Below are 19,405 nucleotides of genomic sequence, written 5' to 3' on the forward strand. Positions count from 1 at the left end.
AACAGTATCAAATGGCGCGGCCGACTGGGGAGCGAACGGGCTAATTATACACACGTGTGTGCGGACATAAGGCGTGTGTTCACAACTGTTCATGCATGGCAGAGGATGGACTAATCACAAATGTTACTTAAAAAGGGGCAAGCGCGGGCATATGTACCATTTTACACCTACGTACATATTGCACATATTCGTACAAATATATAATTCAGCATGATCTAATAATGCGCCTAAAAAAAAAAAAAACAAAAAACAAAAAATTAGGTTTAAAATGTTTAAAATAAAAATTATGTATACTTTGGTGAACAAATGTCCTTTGGTTAATGAACTACTTTGCACAATACTCGGGAGCGGGGCGTATAAAAAAAAAAAAAAAAAAAAAAAAAAAAAAAAAAAATTATGATAAAATTTCACTCGAGTTTGTCCTTTTGCGTTGTAAAAACGCTTCACATATTTGCGAAAGAAAAAATAACTACAAGTACATCTGAACACTTTTTTTTAAAATAACCAACACGTTTGTTAACTAAAGAGGATCAACATACATGTACAATTTTGTAACTCCGAGTTGAAATGTTCATGCCATGAGAATTTACGCGATCGTTTACGCGATTGCGCATTTTGAGGTACCTGCTGTGGATCAAATTGAGAGCCTCCGCAGAGGTGTACAAAAAAGTAGTGGTTGGCAATCATGCGGGCGCACTTGTATTCATACAAAGTGAATGCGTACGTATCTCCCAATGTGCATACAGGCTTAACGGCGAAATAGGCTGAGCCAGACAAACAGTTAAAAGGAACACAACGCCGTAAGAGTTATCCTAAAATTAACGGCCCCTTTTTGTTACAACTGTGGAGGCTTTTGGAATAGTGTATAGTTAGTATGATTAGTATAATAGGAAGAAGGACGATTAAACAAAATGTTCAAATTTCAGCAGCTAAGAACGGGGTGGAATGAACTAGGGAGGACGGCAAAAGTAGTGTACGGGTGCTTCTTCTTCAACATCATTTTGCTCATGGGGATAACCACTAGAAGACACATGGCTAACAAAAGAGCGGCTGACTTTTATACAAACAAAATCATAGATTCCAACAGCGAAAACAACGACTGGAGTTGTTACAACTCCGCCAAGCAATATCGCTACGAGTGCGCGTACTTGAACGAGTAAGCATGCATGAATCGGAAAAAAAAAAAAAAAAAGCGAAAGGGTCATTGCTGTCATGTACATTTGGCCATCGCTATGCGAGTATTAGAAATGAGCCATCTTGGCTAGTACACATTGTTGCACAAAACATATAATCGTATATTTTTTTTTGTCCTATTTAGGGAAGAAATTGAACAGCTGGGCATATGTCAAAAGCTGCATTTGAAACTGGAGCATTGCCGAAACGATCTGTACAAACACATACGGGAAGACACTCCCGCCATGAAAAAGACTCCGTACATCTTAAACAAGCCAACGTGGATCAGAGACCCACTTTGGTTTCAAAATATGCAAAGCGAAAAGAGTGACTAATTCTAAAATTGCACAGAGGGGGTGGGAGGTGTTTACAATTTGGTGAAGTTTTACCCGCAGCGTAAAATACATGCCACTGCTAAGCCCGCCAACGGCATAAAACAGTGACCCCTTTTTGCAAATGGGCATAATGTTACTTTGGTTCGCCGCTTTTTCTGCAACTGTGCGTTTAATCTGCGTTGTTGCCATTCCGTTTTTTCCTCCTTGATTGACCCTGTCACTTATCCGTTTTGCTCAAAAGGATAATGGCAGCTATTTTAAAGTTCTCCCCTCACTGTATATTTTACAAAAGGGAGTTACACATAGCGTTATGTTTAAACGTCCCAATACTTTTGTGGACCGCAAATGTATATGTGGCAAATAATTTTTTATTTTTGTTTCCCTTCCTTTTTGAACCTTTGTCAATTCTTTCAAACTGTGTAACTAAAATTTTTTTTTTTTTTTAATTTTCCCCCAAATTATGAACTGCCCGTCTTTTTCGTGCATCCATTTATGCGTATCAAATTAAAAGACTCTTCTCATAATTAAGCTTACTCTCATATGTTCGTTTATTGAACCTATATTTTCCTTCCGCAACATATTACCCCCACGGGAATATTTATTGCTGCACTTGTGCAAATATAACCAGTAGCAAAGACGAAACATTATGGGTTAAAGAGTAACACCCGGGTGGCCTTTACAATATGAATTATGCCCACGTTGGCGTTGTTTTTGCTTTTATTTTGATTAATATGCGCAAGGCAAGCAGGCTAGTACGTGTACATGTGCTTGTAGACTGATGAAGTTACACCTTCACGATTTTTATATACATGCGAGGGAGAGACTGCTGAAAATTCGGCTGCCTTAGCCAACATGCCATTTTAAGTAAAGGTTTACCTAATTTGTTTTTAACCTTTCACGTGTTTGTATTCATTTTACTTTTTGTTTTAATTTTTTTTTTTTTTTTTAACAAATGGTGATAACGACTAAGAGCATGTTTGTCGCATCGCTCGGAAGCTGAAATATAAGGCCCGTTTTTTTAAGGGCACAATTTAACTGTTCCTGTGAGATGCACTAAGGATTTTTTTGTTTTTCTCGCGCCATAAAAAGTTGTTTCCATTTTTGAGAAAACGAAAAAAGCCTCTCTTTTTTTTTGTTTTTTTTTTTGCGAAATATTCCGTCCACTATACTTTTTAAATACATGAATAAGTACATATATGAAGAAATACATTTTTTTTTTTTTTGTTTTGCGTTCATTTGAACAAAGCACGGGCAAGTTATAAGAACACCCACAGCAAATATACTTGAATGCTTATTCCCATTTTTCTCTTCTAAACAACAGAGCCACTTTTGCGAAAAGTAAAGAGCTTCCCCTTTGTCAACCTGTGTACAAATGTCAATTAAAAAAAATAAAGAGGAACTCGTTCACGGCCAAGTGAATATTTTCTGCAATATTATGCCTGGGGAATTTTTGTTAGCCAATCAGCCAAAGCAAAAGGTACTTGTCGAGCGTAGGAACTGCAGGCGTTGCGCGTGTAGCAGATCCACGTAGGGTCCTTCGACGACCACAGTGATTATTACGCGGCAGTGGGGGGGAGCAGGGGAAGGTGGGAAATTTGCTCAAGTAGGGCGAAAAGCGCGAAAATCTCGTAGAAGCAGACCAAATATTGACGAATCAGATAACGAAGCGTGGAACACAGAGCAGGCATCCAAAGGAAGAGGCGCGGGAAGGGGCACACATATCAGAAACCCACGCACGCCCCACCGTGCAAATCCTGAGGACGCCAAGAAACATGAAGAAGGAAGTAGATTTCAACCTCCTCTACGACGAGGAAAAGAAGAATCTGGTGGGGTTGCTAATCGAAAACAATTTTGATGAAATATACGAACCAATTACTACAGAAAGTCTGAGATTTTTTGTTCCGCTAAACGGAGCGTGCCTAATTGATTATCAATTACATTTCTTTAAACAAAATAATATTAAAAAAATTTACATAGTGGTAACGCACCACGAGAAGGAGTTGCAGCATTACATTGAAAAGTTTCAAAAGAGCACAAAAAGGTACAACGATTTAGACATTGAAATAATTAAATTAAGCAAAAAGGTAAAAACGTTAGGTGACGCATTGCGGGACTTTAAAAAATGTGTGGAGGTTTATCAAGACATATTATTACTGCTTTCTGATACAATTCCAATTGCAAATATAAAAGAAATTATTAAAGCTCATTTTGTAAACAAGGAAAAATGTAAAAATCAAATTATGACTCTTATCCTGTCTCACTGTATTGAAGAAAATAAATCCCATAATGACGATTTTGTCATTGCGTACGATAATTTTTCCTTCAAGCTTCTCCTATATGAGCGCTTAAAAAATAAAAATTATTTAATTTTGACTAGCGAAATATTTGATGATGTAAAGCCTAAGGATAGTAAGAAGGGCGGAAGCGGGGCAAATGCCATGGGTATGAGTCATGGGGGCAGGAAGGACCAAAGGTCTTCTATATGCAAAGTAGGAGAAAATAAAGAATATCATACACCAAGCATCAATTTTAATACCTCCACCAACTCGATAATCATCTCGTATGATCTCGTGATGCCAAACATTTTTATTATCACTCCACAAGTTTTCAAATTGTTCGAAGAGAATTTTGATTACCAGTGCATGAAAAAGGATTTTATTTACAATATCCTGAAGCAGGAAATTAAAATAGAGGAAATTTACGTGCATGCTTTAAACAACGATTATAACTACACAGAATGTAACCAGATAATTACAACCTTGACAGATTTTCGAATATATTTTAAATTTTTTAAAACATTAATTGAAAGAAATGTGCACCCCTTTTTAGCTAACTCTTCACACCTTTTGCCTGACCTACCAAAATTTATTTTTTGTGAACCGGGATTGTATAAAGCCAAAAATGCAATCATTGATGAATCTTGTAAATTGCTAAAAATTGTCTTGGTGGAAAACTATACGGAAATTTCAGAACAGACATTTATTGAAAATTCCGTCATTTGTAAAAATTGCAAAATCGGAAAAAATGTAAAAATTGTGAACAGCATCATAGGAAAAAATTCTGTCGTAAAAGACAACGTAACAATTATCAGCTCCTTCATCAGTGAGAATAATATTATTAACGAAAGTGTATACATTGATGAATGCTGTGTTGTGGGGAAAAATATGAATATCCCCGCAGACACGAAAATAGGCAAGTATACCAGATTAAGCGCGTTTAAACATCTAAAGGGACAGTTGAAGGTGCACAGAAGGAGCAAATTGCAGGACGATAATTCCGCTGAGGAAAGGGACAAGAAGGACTTTGCCCTGGACGCGAATGGTGGAGAGGCACCCTCCCCGCAGGTCGAGCAGGAGGCCGCCCACAAAGAGATTACCCACAAGGACTGTGAAGAGGCCGCGGAAGGGCAGAAGCAAGAGAAGGAAAACATCAACGAAGAGGTGCATGAAGAAGTAGATGAGGAATTGAAGGAAGAACATGAAGAGGTGCATGAGGAAGAGATTCATGATGAGGAGATTCACGATGAGGAGATTCATGAGGAAGAGTTGCATGAGGATGTAGATGAAGAGGTGCACGATGAAGAGGTTCACACAGAAGAGGCTCATGATGAGGAGGCTCACGATGAGGAGATTCATGATGAAGAGGTGCACCATGAAGAGATTCACGATGAGGAGATTCACGATGAGGAGATTCATGAGGAAGAGTTGCACGATGAAGAGTTGCATGAGGAAGAATATGAGGAATTGAAAGAAGAGAAGGAAGAGCTGAATGAATTGGATGAGGTGGTGAATAAAGAAGATGAGGAATTGAAAGACGAAGATGAGGAGTTGACAGAACAGTTGGAAGCAGAGAAGGAAGAGATGAGTGAAGAAGATGAAGAGGTGCATGAGGCAGTAGATGAAGAGTTGGAAGAAGAGAAGGAGGAGGTGAATGAAATGGCGATGGGCGCGAAAGAGCTGGGCGAGGAGAACGGTGACATCGCAGAGGAAGAACCAAGCGAGCACGACGTGCTGCACGGAGAGCCCTTTGAACTGAACAATTTCATCGTAAAGACCAAGTACTCTGAAGAACAGCTTCGGCTTTTCTCCTTAATCGGGGACGCAGAGGACTATGGGAAAATGAAAATGACCATGTTTTCACAGTACGACTCGGAAGAGGACAGTGACGAGGACTCCGTGTACTCCACATCGAAAAACTACAGCACCTTAAGCGATACCAATGTAAGTGACAAGGAAGATGAATCCATTTGTAGCAGCACTGCAAACATGAGTGATATAAATAACCACTTTGACAAAATAAATTTGGAAAATGAAAAAAATTCTTTTGTAAAAGAAATATCATTATTGTGCAAACAAGCAATTGACAAACCACAGCATATGAGTTACAAAATTTTAGAAATGAAAACTTTCAGACTATCCCTAAATTATACAGACCTAGATGTTATCGTTTCATTTTTCCCAATAGTTTGGGACTTTATTAATAATATGGAGTTTGATAAGGACACATGGGTGGAAAATTTTGAAGAGGCAAAATTGGATTTGTTATTTTCTTCTTTTCTTCTGGAAGACCAGTTATACTACGAAACCATCTACGGCTTGATTTTAGATTTTTCCAAAAAGGAATTCCTTGCAAATGACGTTCAAAATAATGTGTACGGCCCGGACAAATTGTGTGCGGCGTTTGAGTACATTTACCACTCGGATATTTTTGAGTTCAACTATTTTAATGAGTAAGCAGGAAAATAAAAAAAGAATAAAATAAAGTCACGACACAGCTAACATCAATGTCGCGTGAGCCGAATTGCTTGTCAGTAAAATGACTCACTCGTTCGTATGTTTCTATCCGTGTGAATAATCACCCGTTTTTCCGCTAGCATGGCTAGCATGCATAGTTGTACACACACACTGCCCATTTTTCCTTTCCCTCCACCACTTTACAGATGGATCAGCAAAAACGCAGAGGACGAGTACTTGGTGAACAACAAGCGGCTAAAGGCCTTTGCGGAGTGGCTCTCACAGGAGTAACTGTCCGCTGAAATAGGGAACACCTTGCTTTGTTGCACCTGTGCTGACTGCGTCATGACGCTACTATTTTTTTTTTTTTTTTATATATATCATTTTTGATTTTCACGCGTTGCTACGTTATTACGTACATTTAAACGCAAGTTGTGCATGCTAGCTCAAATGCCAGTGTTGAGCTTATGTGCCTCAAATTGTGGCCTTCTTTTAAGCAGTAGAGTAATATTTACATCATCGTGCTACACATGCATTTGACCCACATGCACCCCGAAATACCTCCTCCTTCCACCCTCCATTCGTTCCATATATCAGTTGTTCATTTCTAACAGATGAATAATTAGGATGAACGCATTTTTTTTTTTTTTTTTTTTTTTTTTTTTTTGTCACATAAACAACATAACTTTTGTTTTTTTTTAAACATCGCCGGAGATTCTTCTCTAATATTTATCTTTCAGCAAAGATTGTGTAACCTTAGGAAAGAGCAAAAAGGGTGCATCCAATGATGTGGCGCGTTTATATGCGCATGTGCATGCGAGTGGACTTTCATCAGTGTGTAGGTATTTATGAACAGCTATATGTACGTCTACGTATGTGACCTTAATTTTGCAAAGGCACATATGCAGGTGACCCCATGGTAACATAGCATCCTAACAAAACCACGAACGCGAGCACGGTTGCCATTACGCATGTGGCGTTAGATTCGTTCTTTTAATGCATTTTTATAAAATTGTGGCGTCACACTACGGTTCCATTATATTACATTCATTTTGTAAAGATGGATGATGCAAAGTGCGCGCGAAAAGACAGCTCACCAAATCACCGAACACCATCTTATTACTTATCCGCCTTGGTCATACCACTTGTGCTATTTTTCCCTGCATGATGTGTCAAAAGCGTGTGCTAATTTTGTAGGCCTTTATGTATGTCTGCGAGGATGCCTAAATGCGTGCATACGTGGTGACCTTACCCCCCTGGATAAAATTTTATGACCATTTTTTTTTTCACAACTTTGTTAGGCAATTTTTTACAAAAATAAAAAACAAAAAATGTGCAATTCGTACAAAAGGGTGTTCCTTGATGCTACATTTTGTTAAGAGCTCCTCTGCACATGCTATGAGAAGAAAAAAAAACAAAAAAAAGAACGTGGGTGTGAGTGTAAATATATTTGTATAACTTCCACAATGGGGTGTTGTCAACGCTGAATGACCATTTAACGGGTTAACATATACATGTTGAGAAATAAAGAAAAGTCCACATATGGCATTTGCTCCATATATGTGGGGGAAATATATTCACAAATAGATTAGTAACGGATGGTGCTATTCACCAGTTGGTATGCTTAATTTGTTAACCTCATTTCAAGTGGCTTTATTTTTTCATTTTTTTTACCGCTTTATGCCTGAGTGGCACAACAAAAAAAAAAAAAAAAAAAAAAGCTACACATCTGTAGTAGTCTCTTATGCCATTTTTTCATAATATATACCAGTAAAATGACGTAATTTTTTTTTTTTTTTAATTTTTTCCTTTATTCGAACGAAGGAAAGATTCTCCAATATTAATACACGCCCTTCTTAGAGCAACCCATTATATATGTTCCTAAGCACGACTATCGTTGCTACTCTGCCTGCATTTGTATTTCTACTGAATTTCTTCTTTTTATATGTAGCGTGCGGTACATATGTATGTACTTGTGCATTCTCATAAGGGTGTCATTATAATGCCCGATGTATATTGCCATTCGTGTGCCTTCGCATTTAAAAGCGATTCGTTCAAGCGCGATCGCAGTTAAGAAAATCACCGACGCCGTGTACGCCTATATGCATATAAGTATATATATACATATATATAAATATAAATATATATACATATATATGTACATATTTATGGAAATGTTAACAGCTGATTTGTATTTTATTTGGCGCCAACCTGCACTACTGTTATTTTTTTTTTTTCTCCACGTCACCCCTCTGTACAACTGCGTTGCCATTTTGATGATCTTCCGTTCGCAACTCGAACAGCAGTGAAGGCAGTCCGTTGTTCGCTTACTTCATTCGTAATTTCGGTTTTGAGTACATTCGTCCTGCTGCTTACCCCGTCAAAGGCTGTAGCGTGCGCATAATTCTGTTCCACATTTGTGGTTCTAAACAAACGTCGAGCTTCCCTAACTCTCATCAGGAACGGGAAAAAAAAAAAAAAAAAAAAAAAAATTGGAGTCCAATAAACTAAGGCAACTAAACAAATAAACACGCATGAGTAAACAGAATTGAGAATTCTTAGCATCCCACTTACCACCACCACGCGACCACCCCTGTGCCGGTATCATGACAAGTTCATGAGATTGCTAAAACCCCTTTTATATACCTCAGTGAAAGGCTCCAATTACAGCAAGCATTACGTGAAGGTATTTGTGAAGAGAAGTTCCATTTTGAACAAAATGAGTAGCCCCAGTTGTGAAGAGAACATACCAGAGGAGGAATTGAAGAAGGCTGAAATATTATGCAAAGAGCTAGACGAACTAAAAATTCAATACAAAGAAGTGAAGCATGCAAAGGCAAATTCGATTAAGGATCTGCTAGATATGAATTTAGAAAACTCGAAAAATATTATAAAAAATTTATTCCTCAAAGATAAAAAAAAAAATTATTTCTTCCTATGTACAGTAAATTGGAAAACAGTCGACTTAAAATATTTATCCACCATTTTTAAAACCTCCAATTTAAGATTCGTGGATGAGGGGAATTTAAAAAGCATGCTCAATTTGTTACCAGGTTGTTTAACTCCCCTTGCTTTGAAATGTGATCAGGAAAATATTGTGAAGCTATATTTTGACGAGGAATTGAAGAACATGGAAAATATAATTGTCCATCCAATGCACAACTACAGCAGCTTGTATATGAAACAGGAAGACGTCGTCAAATATTGTGAGTTGCATAACCACGCCCCGGAGTATATCCACATTGAGGAGGGCAGGGACAAGATTAAGAAGGAGGACATGCAAATGGAGGAGGAAAAATTGGAGAAGCAAAAGGGGGGAAGCGGCATGGGTAGCTGCGCGAATGCGGGAAAAGACGACCATGCGAAAGACGCCAACATACTAGGAATCGTAGCTAAGAAAACGGTCAACTTCTCAGAATGGTACACACAGGTCATTGTAAAGGGAGAGTTGATTGAATACTACGATATTTCCGGTTGCTACATCCTCAGACCTGCTTCCTACTACATATGGGAATGCCTACAAACCTTTTTTAACAAAGAAATAAAAAAGTTGGATGTGGAAAATTCCTATTTCCCCCTCTTTGTAACGAAGAATAAATTGGAGAGGGAAAAAAATCACATAGAAGGTTTCAGCCCAGAAGTTGCGTGGGTAACAAAATATGGCGATTCGACCCTCCCTGAAGAAATAGCCATTAGGCCAACGAGTGAAACGATTATGTATTCTGTGTTCTCCAAATGGATACGATCGCACAGAGATTTGCCTCTTAAATTGAATCAGTGGAACACGGTCGTTCGATGGGAATTTAAACAACCCACCCCGTTTATTAGGACAAGAGAGTTCCTATGGCAAGAAGGACATACGGCTCATAAAAATGAAGAAGAAGCTGTGAAAATGGTTTTCGATATACTGGATTTGTATAGAAGGTGGTACGAGGAATGTTTAGCTGTTCCAATTATTAAAGGAATAAAAAGTGAAGGGGAAAAATTTGGAGGAGCCAATTTTACGTCCACTGCAGAAGCTTTTATAAGTGAAAATGGACGGGCCATACAAGCAGCCACTTCACATTACCTCGGTACCAATTTTGCAAAGATGTTTAAAATCGAATTTGAGGATGAAAATGAAAAGCAGTATGTACATCAGACCTCCTGGGGGTGCACCACCAGATCAATTGGAATTATGATCATGACACATGGGGACGACAAAGGATTAGTTTTGCCACCCAAGGTTGCTAAATTTAAAGTAGTCATTGTGCCAATTTTGTACAAAAACACAGATGAAAATGTTATTTTTAATTATTGTAAAGATATTGAAAAGGTGCTGAAGAATGCCCAAATTAATTGCATCTTTGATGACAGGGATTTGTACTCTCCTGGGTACAAATTTAACCACTGGGAATTGAGGGGAGTGCCCATAAGGATTGAAGTAGGGCCCAAAGATATTCAAAATAATTCTTGCGTTTTTGTAAGGAGAGACACCAACGAAAAATTCAATGTGAAGAAGGAGTCCGTTTTGCTGGAAACGCAACAGATGCTTGTAGATATTCATAAGAAGCTTTTTCTAAAAGCCAAAAAGAAATTAGATGAATCAATTGTTCAAGTAACCAGCTTCAGTGAAGTTATGGATGCCCTGAATAGGAAGAAAATGGTCCTAGCGCCATGGTGTGAGGACATATCAACAGAGGAAGAAATAAAGAAAGAGACACAGAGATTATCTCAGAACCAGGCTAACACGGAAACGTCTCTTTCCGGCGCTATGAAGCCTTTATGTATTCCACTAGATCAACCGCCACTCCCACCGAATACGAAATGTTTCTGGTCGGGAAAACCTGCCAAGAGGTGGTGCCTATTTGGAAGAAGTTACTGAGCATATTGGCCTTTCGTTCCTTCTTTCTTTCTTTTTTTTTTTTTTTTTTTTTGCCAATTCGATGGACAGCTCATTTGTGGTATTCTCAAAATGTGTATTACGTTAACATAGTTTATACGTTGTAATCATTTTTATGTACATCTTTGTCCTTGTAAAACGCGATATGTGACGGTTTAGTTTACATTTTATTATACTACAGTTTCGACTACATCGGATAGTTCCCTTTCGCCTTGTTACAGGGAGATGGAATCTGATCTATCTGCTGTATTCACCTTATCTCACCCCATATCCCCTTTTTTTTTTTTTTTTTTTTTTTTTTTTTTTTGTATCATATTCATCATAATGATACAAAAATCTGCAAGGATGAGACATGTATAAAAATTTTGTACAAGCCGTCCACAAATGGGGTTAAGAGAGAGTGCGTGAAGCGAAATGTGTGCCATTCGTTTTTTCATGGTTGTAAATAATACATACTTTTTTCGCACTCTCCTTTTTTAAATTCCTAGTTGTAAATTATGTGTGCAGAGTGCATCCCCAACCCTGTTTCTAACCCAACTGTATGTAACAACAAATGTGCCTTAGAGAATATTAAAATAGTTTGTACCAGCTTATGTGTAACAATCCGAGCTGACAACTGGATGGTGAATTTACGCCAGCACAACAGGAGTCATATCCCCACATTCGGCATACAATAACTCTCCTTTACGTCATCCCCCACGAACACTTATATATAGCACTGCCCTACATTTCTAAAACCGAATTATTCATTTGTTTCGGGTGACCAAATATGATTACTTCTGTGATCACTTCAAGTCTTCTTTCACATATGCGGATTGTGCGAATCATCTTTGGGTTGTAAAAAATGGGTTTATTTGTACCACCACTCACCCCACAAATCTGTAATCCCTTTTTTTTGCGCCTCTAACAAAATGTGGCAACTGTTCCGACGACTAGCCAATGATCCGTTATTCTTTAAATAGTTGTATATGGACCCTTCTTAATGGAATAAAAATGAACCTTATTTTTATCAGTTTGGTAAAGGGAATTTTTTTTTTTTTGTAATGGAAATGCTTAAAAATAACGCTTACGTTCTTCATTCATATGATTGGAAGTGACCCATTTTTTCTCCTTGAGGAGAATTTTCCCTGCACGTCTCTATATGTAACGCACTGGTTAAATCGTTTTTGTTAATGTTTGCGCATTTGTGCCAAGAGTTGAGGTAGAGCCACAATATGTAATAATAAAATATGAATGCAAGTACATGTGGCAACTGTTCCTGATGATCATTTTCCCTTTTCCCATTTCCCAATCATCCTTCATCCCCTTTTATTTCAAACCCATAACACCTATTAACGCGCATTATTCGGAACCAAAATTTCATCTCCACATGTAACATATAAAAAGGAGTATAAAGAAGGCTCAAAACCATGGCGTCAAATATTTTGTTCGAAGATCGCTTTGTGATAAGCAGTGTAGATAATTCCAAGTTTGAAAAAGTCAGCAGAATTAAGGCGAAAAGTACAGGGTATGACGCGGAATTAATTCTTGATGTCCATTCGGAGTTGTTTAAAGTAGAGGAAAAGAAGGTAAAACAATGGTCGCATAGTTTTATTATTTTTTTTTGGTTGTCCCGCCTCCCCACCATTCCTATTCTGCATCGCATTGTGATGATACTTATTCAGCTGCACCGTATGAACGTCGCCTATATGTGAACACACCGTATTCGCTTACCTTGTACCACCCTTGATAGGCTATATACCTGGCTCTACAAGACAAAATTTTGAATAAAAATGATGATAATATATGGGAGCAGGGCGAAAATATTGCTTTGAATAACATTGAGTACATTATGAGTGGCAGGATTTTTAAGTTCGAAGAGTTGTCCTCGGAGAGGAGGTTAGTTTCCCAGACGCGGCCACGCAACGTTCGGGAAGTTGCACCAAGTGTTGTAATCCCCTTTTTAGTATGCAATCTGACGTTTGCGTACATCCACACATGCGCGCACTTCCTCTTTCACAGGACCGTGTACGCCTCCTTCGGCGGACTCATGATGGCCCTAACAACTGACAAGCAGTTCATCGGAGACCTCGAGATTGACATGAAAATTTACCTGCTCACGAAAAATGTGGATATGGAAAGGGCATGAAAATGATCAGCCATCTCACATTACCTGCGCAAATAAGAGGAAGCACTTCTAAAAAGAGCATATGATGAATAGTACCAAAAAAAAAAAAGGAGGAGCAATGAATATGGAAAGGGCGCTCTTTGGCAGCTTATGCTTCCACGCCAGGTGCATCATGTAATTTACTACTAACCCTTTTGGAGCGAAACTTTTTTTTTCCTTTCATTTTTTCAGTTTTAAAAAAATCGACCAAGTTATGCCTTTGCCCTATTTTATTACTTTAATTCGGCTGTCTTGGCCATTTTATTTTTTTTTTTTTGTCCACCAGTATAACCATTTTAAATTTAGTGAATATGCTTAGCACGTGCTGCCTTCAAGAAGGCACCATCGTCTTTAACTATTTACCACCGTTGAAGGACAAGGTAAAACACATTAATATCTGTTTGCACGTGTGTATACATGTACGTACGCACACTTAATTCGCTTTTTTTTTTTTTTTTTTAAACTACCCGTCGATATATTATGAAAAAAAAAAAAAAACGCAATACAAATTATTGCTGCCACTAAGTTTTGTTAATTATATATGTAGGTTGCTATTCATGCGTATATTATTATACGAAAATTAGTAGTAAATAAATTTTTTTAAAATGAAAAGGGGAAATGACCATTTGGCTTCCCTCGCTATGAAGTATTCATACTTTATTAAAAAAAAGGAAGAAATTTGTGTCCAAGTGAAATGCAAATTTTCAAATTGATGTAGCTTCCAGGGCACACATATAAGGTGTGAATGGGAGGCAATGCGCAAAAAAAAAAAAAAAAAATGAGAAGCAACTGACCTTGCGGTGAAGCGAAAGGGGAAATTATGCAAACAAAGAAGAGAGAAGTCATATGTGATCATCAAGGTGGAAATTGGGGACGTACAGACGCAAGCATATATGTACATGTACTTATATATGCCTTTGCTTAACGGAAAAAGTGTATAAAATGAAAAGGGACAAAAAGTTCAGTTATAAAGAACTATACTGTCGTCGCTTTTCACGCATAATATATGTTCCCATCCGTCATTCCATGCATACCTTGTGCGCGGCTTATCGTTTCTGTAAAGCATATACCCGTTTGTATTGGTCATTTTATGGGTCTTCGTCCGATGAACAGATTTTCACCCCACTAGTTCATTTGATCCAATGCCACCTTGTATCATTTTACATAATCCCTCTCTGAATTATTTTTGTCAAATGTGGAAAAAAAAAAAAAAAAAAAATTAAAGACAAAGGAAAATAATACACTTTGGGGACGTATCATGTTAGCCCGACTTAAACAGCAGTATAGCTACTTGTCCAATGTAAAAATAAATAAAATTCTTAGTTTCGTGTGTAACATAAGACCCGAAGTTTCTGCCCACTACGCAGTGCCATGTTGGATCATATTTTCTGTCAAATTCCTTTTTTATATGAGCTGCAATATCCTTTTCGACATTATATTTTTGCAAAGCTTGGTTGGCACAATCGATGGCATCAATTTGCATTTCTTCCGTCATATCTACATTCTTGACAACTGCATTTTTGTTTGATTTTCTATCCGCCATTTTGTGCGACTAATTATGTATACAAGGGGGAAAAAAAAAAAAAAAGTTATCTTTTCTGTTGAAGTACTTTTTATGTCCAACTTGGTAACGTATATGTTTAAATAAAATTTGTGGAGGTCTGCTTTTCTTGTCACAACGAAAATATGTATGGGGGGGTCCTCTATTTTGTATTGCGTGTCCTTAGGAAGATACTCGTGTAGTTAATATGCACATATAATAATCCTCACTTATGTTAGCACAAAGAATTTGCATGTAAAGCGTGTCCCTTTGTGACGTAGTAAATGGGAACAAAGCGATCTACGTTTTCTTTTCGTGTTTTATCTCTTTTTTTCCTTTCCCTTTCTTCTTTTCCTTTTCGCGTTTACGACAGGGTTCCCAAATGGATGTATGCGTTTCTTCTGAATGATGATGGGATGATCAAAAGGGCGTGAAAAAAGGAAAGAAAAGTGTGGCAACAGTGAGGCAAACGCGAAGGAAAAATAACGTAAAAGTGACCAAAAAACAAAGCAGGCATCGCGTGTACATTTACTTACCTATCCCAATCCCGTGCTATTTTTTTCCAATATCATGTTCACCTCTTTTTGCACTTCGGTAATGCGGCATGCACAGAGTCCTATATTTTGGCTAATTTTACACAATCGAGTGAGCGGCTTTATACCTATATAAAAAGAGAACATAAAATTTCGAGCACGAGTGTGTGCGTGCATATATGCATATTTTCACATGAGCGCAGCTGGTGAAACGACATTGATGCACAGCAATTGCAGCGGTGGAAATCGGTGAATCGCCACTCCCATGCGTCTAAAACGTACTCATATGGCTCTTTTCACACAGAAGATTGCTTGTTGGCTAAGTTATCTCGGAAGGAGAAATTTTAATTATAGCATGTGTGTAAGTTTGCGCTTGTGGTGTGTGCACAAAAACTCGCGTGGCTGAAGGGCAAACTTGTGTGTATATAAATATATATGTGTATAATTTATACATTTTGTAGCATGTTTATGCTTACGCGCGGTGAAAATTTTGGGCACACAAAAGCAATCCAGCGTTCCTTTTGCGTGACGAGAATAACTAATTAGCAGTGTGCGATGTGATGAATTAAGTTATTGCGAGGAACATAAACCGCGAAAAAAATGCTACTCAATTTTTTTTTTTTTTATTTCACCTGCACATATGGCTTAAATTGCACTGAGGCGATAAAATTAGTGGCATATGCATATGCTCCGCTCCCCCAAGAAAAGCCAAATTTTTTTAAATGACCAAAAAAACATGCGAGCTTTGATTTGGCATGTATTCATGCGTATACGCTAGGTGTTAATTTCGCGACATATGCTCTATTCGCATGTGTGTCCATCCGTTTGTGTGCTGGCTTCTTTTGTTTTACACATTTCCCCCCGTTTTGACGCCACTGGTGAGCCCTGCCTAATTAATGAAACGTTAATTAAATTGTTGAATAAAACACAAAAAGGAAAAAAACAAAAAAACAAAAAAAATGGGAAAACCTATTTAAGCGAAAAAAAATGCGCACACACGCACGCCGTGCGCTATTTATATACAGATTTACACATATTATATTAATGTATGTGCGCCCCTAGCACACTAGCGAGTGATCACCACGTACACAACAATAACACAAAAAAATAATATAAAATAAAAATAAGCATGGGATATAACGAATGAGCAAATTAATGAAGCTATACATTTGCTTCTTCTTCATTTTGCTAGTGCTTTGTTCATTTGTCTCTTTTTTTATTTTCCCCTCCTTCCATTTTCAATATGCGTGTATTTTCTGATTAAACCAACTGGAGGTTGCTCCAGGGAGATCGCTTGCTGACATATCTGAAACTTTAAAGTACTCTGAATTGGTTAAGAACATTTTGGTGATAAAGTACGTAGAAACAAACTGCAAAAATGCCGTCCCAAATAACATAAATCGCTGTCTCCAATATGTATCAAAAATGTAGCAAACCATAAAAATGATAGGGAAGGAAAATATGTAAAACAGTCCACATATGTACATCTTTTTTAAAAAATTACGAATGGTAGGGACCTTTGCCACTAAAAATAAATTGTTTATATTGACGTGGTATACAATGGCTAGTAGTACTCTCAAGGCTAGTATTATGTATCCCGTAATATTATCATTGTCGAAGAATTTCGATGACGACTCCATGATGTATGTGTTATCCAGGATGACTAAGACGACCTGCAAAGAGGGAGGAATGGATAAAATGGTGGTAAGCACCTAGGTGTGGGAGGGTGCAAAAAAAAGGATACAGCCTCGAATATAAGAAGCAGCAGTGTGTAGACGTGGAGGGGAAAAAATATATATATGTGTGTGTATCTTCTTTTCGCACACACTAATGCGGTAAAAAAAAAAAAACGAGTAGAACGATATGATGGCCATTTCACAATGAACTCCGTTTTGCAATTCAAAAAATGCGCGGTCTCATCGAAATGCCCACTGCTGCGCGATTCACCCGATTAATTCATCGCTTTTAAAAAAAGAGACGAACGGAATAACGAATTCACTGCACATCTCAATTTTGGCATTGCACAGGTGGCGGCATTCTGCATAGTGCAAGATCACACGCATGTATGCACATTTATATGCGCTGCGCCACTCATCGTGGTTTGGTCCCTTACATGAAAAAAGGTAATGACGGTAAATATAACCTTAATCCTGGTAAAAATATCGAAGGAGGCCTCGAAAATGGTTAAGCCGTAACTTAGCGAAAGCAACATGGTGCACATTATAATTTGAGCCAAAAAATTCAGCAGGTTGAAAGAAATCTTAAAAAGCTCAATTCCAATTCCGTTTTTTGAATACACCAACAAATGGATAAGTAGCAAAGAGTTGGATATTAGCTGCACCAAAATTACAAAAGCTACACACACGATCATTGTATGCTTGTGTTCCTTCGACATGATGTTCTGGATAATTTTGCTACCATATTGTAAAATTAAAAAGATGTATAGAACAGTTAAAATAAAAGTGAGAAGGGGAGAGTATAACAGCTCGTAGGAAAAATGTGAATTATTTGTCTGAAATATATTTACTTCATATTCGACCTTGAACCCATCATTTTCGTATATGTAATCTATCACTTTTTCGTAGAAACCATTTTTGTACAAATTGTTGTACATGTTGGTAAAATTCTTCATATTTTTAAAGTTGTAATATTTGAGGAAAAAAGACATATCTTCTATCTCCCCCTTTGTAAAATTGTTTTCGAAAAAGAGGAGTCTTTTAGGATTTTTCAAAAGGGTATTCTTATCAAAATTGTACGATTTGTAAAACTTGGAATTGCCCTTATTATTGTCATCGTCTTCATCTTCATTATCATCCGAATGGGCATCGTTCATGATGTCCTCATCCCACGCAGCAGATGCTAGGCTGGAAATGTCCTTGTTCTTTGCGGCATTTAAAAAATATTCCCAGTAGGCTATTTTAGCCTTTATGTTTAGCTTCAAATTACGGATAAAAGTGTGGTAACAATCATCAAACATTAAAAACCATACGTGTACACGGTGTGTCGTTTTGGCACTAATGTTTACGTATTCGTAATTAAAATCTGTTTCATTCGTAGCAGAAGCGTGTCTAGAAATTTCCGATTGCAATATTTTGTTGTTTTTTAATTCACTGTGAATTGTATTGAATGATATAGAATATTTATTACTCATAAAATTTTTTATGTTGTATGTTTTGCTGTTAACTAGATCGGAATATTTAAAATGAAAAGGTAACTTCAACCTGTGGACGCTTCTTAAATTTCCCAACGCTAGACATTTCTCCCCTCTATTTACGTAGTTTTGTTCAATATCCAGCATTAGGGTTACTCTCTGGGATACGCCATGTAAGTCATTGTTTGTCAATATATGGTATGCATTATCATAATCCATGTGAAACAACTTATCCTTATGGTCTCCCTCATCAGTGGATGATTGGCTTTTCAGTTTGTAGTAGTAATAGAGCATCTTTGCAATGATGTTATCCTTAAGTTTCATTTTTATGTTGAATTGACATGTCCCTATGCTGCAGCTGAATTTTGTCAAGTAGTGTATTTTTTCATTTTTCTTTATATTGAAGCTTCCATGGAACACTTTGCCTTGCACGTCAAGGAGCGTTGTAAGAAAGGCAAGAATCCAGAAAAGGAGGACGTAGCATTTTTTTTTCGCCATTTTATGTGGTCCTCTTTACGTCACAATGTGTTGCGTCTATTCGGCCAAAATTTTTCTATACAACTACGTTGATTGCTTTTTTCTTTTCTGCCGCACATGTATGTCGCATGAATGTCATAGTCGACTTGTCAAGGCAGTTTTCAGCAGAAAAAAATGCGCTGCGTCTTCGCGTGTAGAAATATTGCTTTGTAACGAAGCATATATGCTACTACACGCTTGTCGTTGTGCATACGTACCTTTTCTTACGTTCGTGGGAAAATCACGTCCTAGAATGGGACACACATATATTTTCCATAGTATTGGTCCCAGAAGAGCCAACCGAACAAAATATTCCTTTTTTGATTAAATGTTAAGACATGATGTATATTATATAGCACTTTTAAAAGAGGTAAAAAAAAAAAAAAAAAAAAAAAA

The 19,405-nt window shown here is 37.4% G+C and overlaps 6 protein-coding genes across 6 annotated transcripts; 4 read left to right on the top strand and 2 right to left on the bottom strand.

Annotated features, from left to right (window-relative positions):
* Positions 1-911: 911 nt before the first annotated feature.
* AK88_03897 (uncharacterized protein) lies at positions 912-1,508 on the top strand (the record flags this gene model as incomplete). The annotated part of the gene is made up of 2 exons (XM_012481507.1): positions 912-1,156; positions 1,319-1,508. 2 exons carry the CDS (start codon positions 912-914, stop codon positions 1,506-1,508), a joined length of 435 nt encoding a protein of 144 aa, XP_012336930.1.
* Positions 1,509-3,280: 1,772 nt separating this feature from the next.
* Positions 3,281-6,532, top strand: AK88_03898 (uncharacterized protein; the record flags this gene model as incomplete). Its single annotated transcript, XM_012481508.1, has 2 exons — positions 3,281-6,237; positions 6,448-6,532. The coding sequence occupies 2 exons, from the start codon at positions 3,281-3,283 to the stop codon at positions 6,530-6,532; spliced, it is 3,042 nt and encodes a 1,013-aa protein (XP_012336931.1).
* A 2,326-nt stretch (positions 6,533-8,858) lies between these two features.
* On the top strand, positions 8,859-11,105 carry AK88_03899 (prolyl-tRNA synthetase; the record flags this gene model as incomplete). The annotated part of the gene is made up of 1 exon (XM_012481509.1): positions 8,859-11,105. One exon carries the CDS (start codon positions 8,859-8,861, stop codon positions 11,103-11,105), a length of 2,247 nt encoding a protein of 748 aa, XP_012336932.1.
* A 1,427-nt stretch (positions 11,106-12,532) lies between these two features.
* On the top strand, positions 12,533-13,251 carry AK88_03900 (uncharacterized protein; the record flags this gene model as incomplete). The annotated part of the gene is made up of 3 exons (XM_012481510.1): positions 12,533-12,691; positions 12,856-13,001; positions 13,125-13,251. The coding sequence occupies 3 exons, from the start codon at positions 12,533-12,535 to the stop codon at positions 13,249-13,251; spliced, it is 432 nt and encodes a 143-aa protein (XP_012336933.1).
* A 1,279-nt stretch (positions 13,252-14,530) lies between these two features.
* On the bottom strand, positions 14,531-14,812 carry AK88_03901 (dynein light chain 1, cytoplasmic; the record flags this gene model as incomplete). The annotated part of the gene is made up of 1 exon (XM_012481511.1): positions 14,531-14,812. The coding sequence occupies one exon, from the start codon at positions 14,810-14,812 to the stop codon at positions 14,531-14,533; it is 282 nt and encodes a 93-aa protein (XP_012336934.1).
* A 1,768-nt stretch (positions 14,813-16,580) lies between these two features.
* On the bottom strand, positions 16,581-18,991 carry AK88_03902 (uncharacterized protein; the record flags this gene model as incomplete). The annotated part of the gene is made up of 2 exons (XM_012481512.1): positions 16,581-17,015; positions 17,456-18,991. 2 exons carry the CDS (start codon positions 18,989-18,991, stop codon positions 16,581-16,583), a joined length of 1,971 nt encoding a protein of 656 aa, XP_012336935.1.
* Positions 18,992-19,405: the final 414 nt, after the last annotated feature.

This window comes from Plasmodium fragile (genome assembly GCF_000956335.1).
Source record: "Plasmodium fragile strain nilgiri unplaced genomic scaffold supercont1.49, whole genome shotgun sequence".
In the NCBI taxonomy this organism is placed as follows: domain Eukaryota; phylum Apicomplexa; class Aconoidasida; order Haemosporida; family Plasmodiidae; genus Plasmodium; species Plasmodium fragile.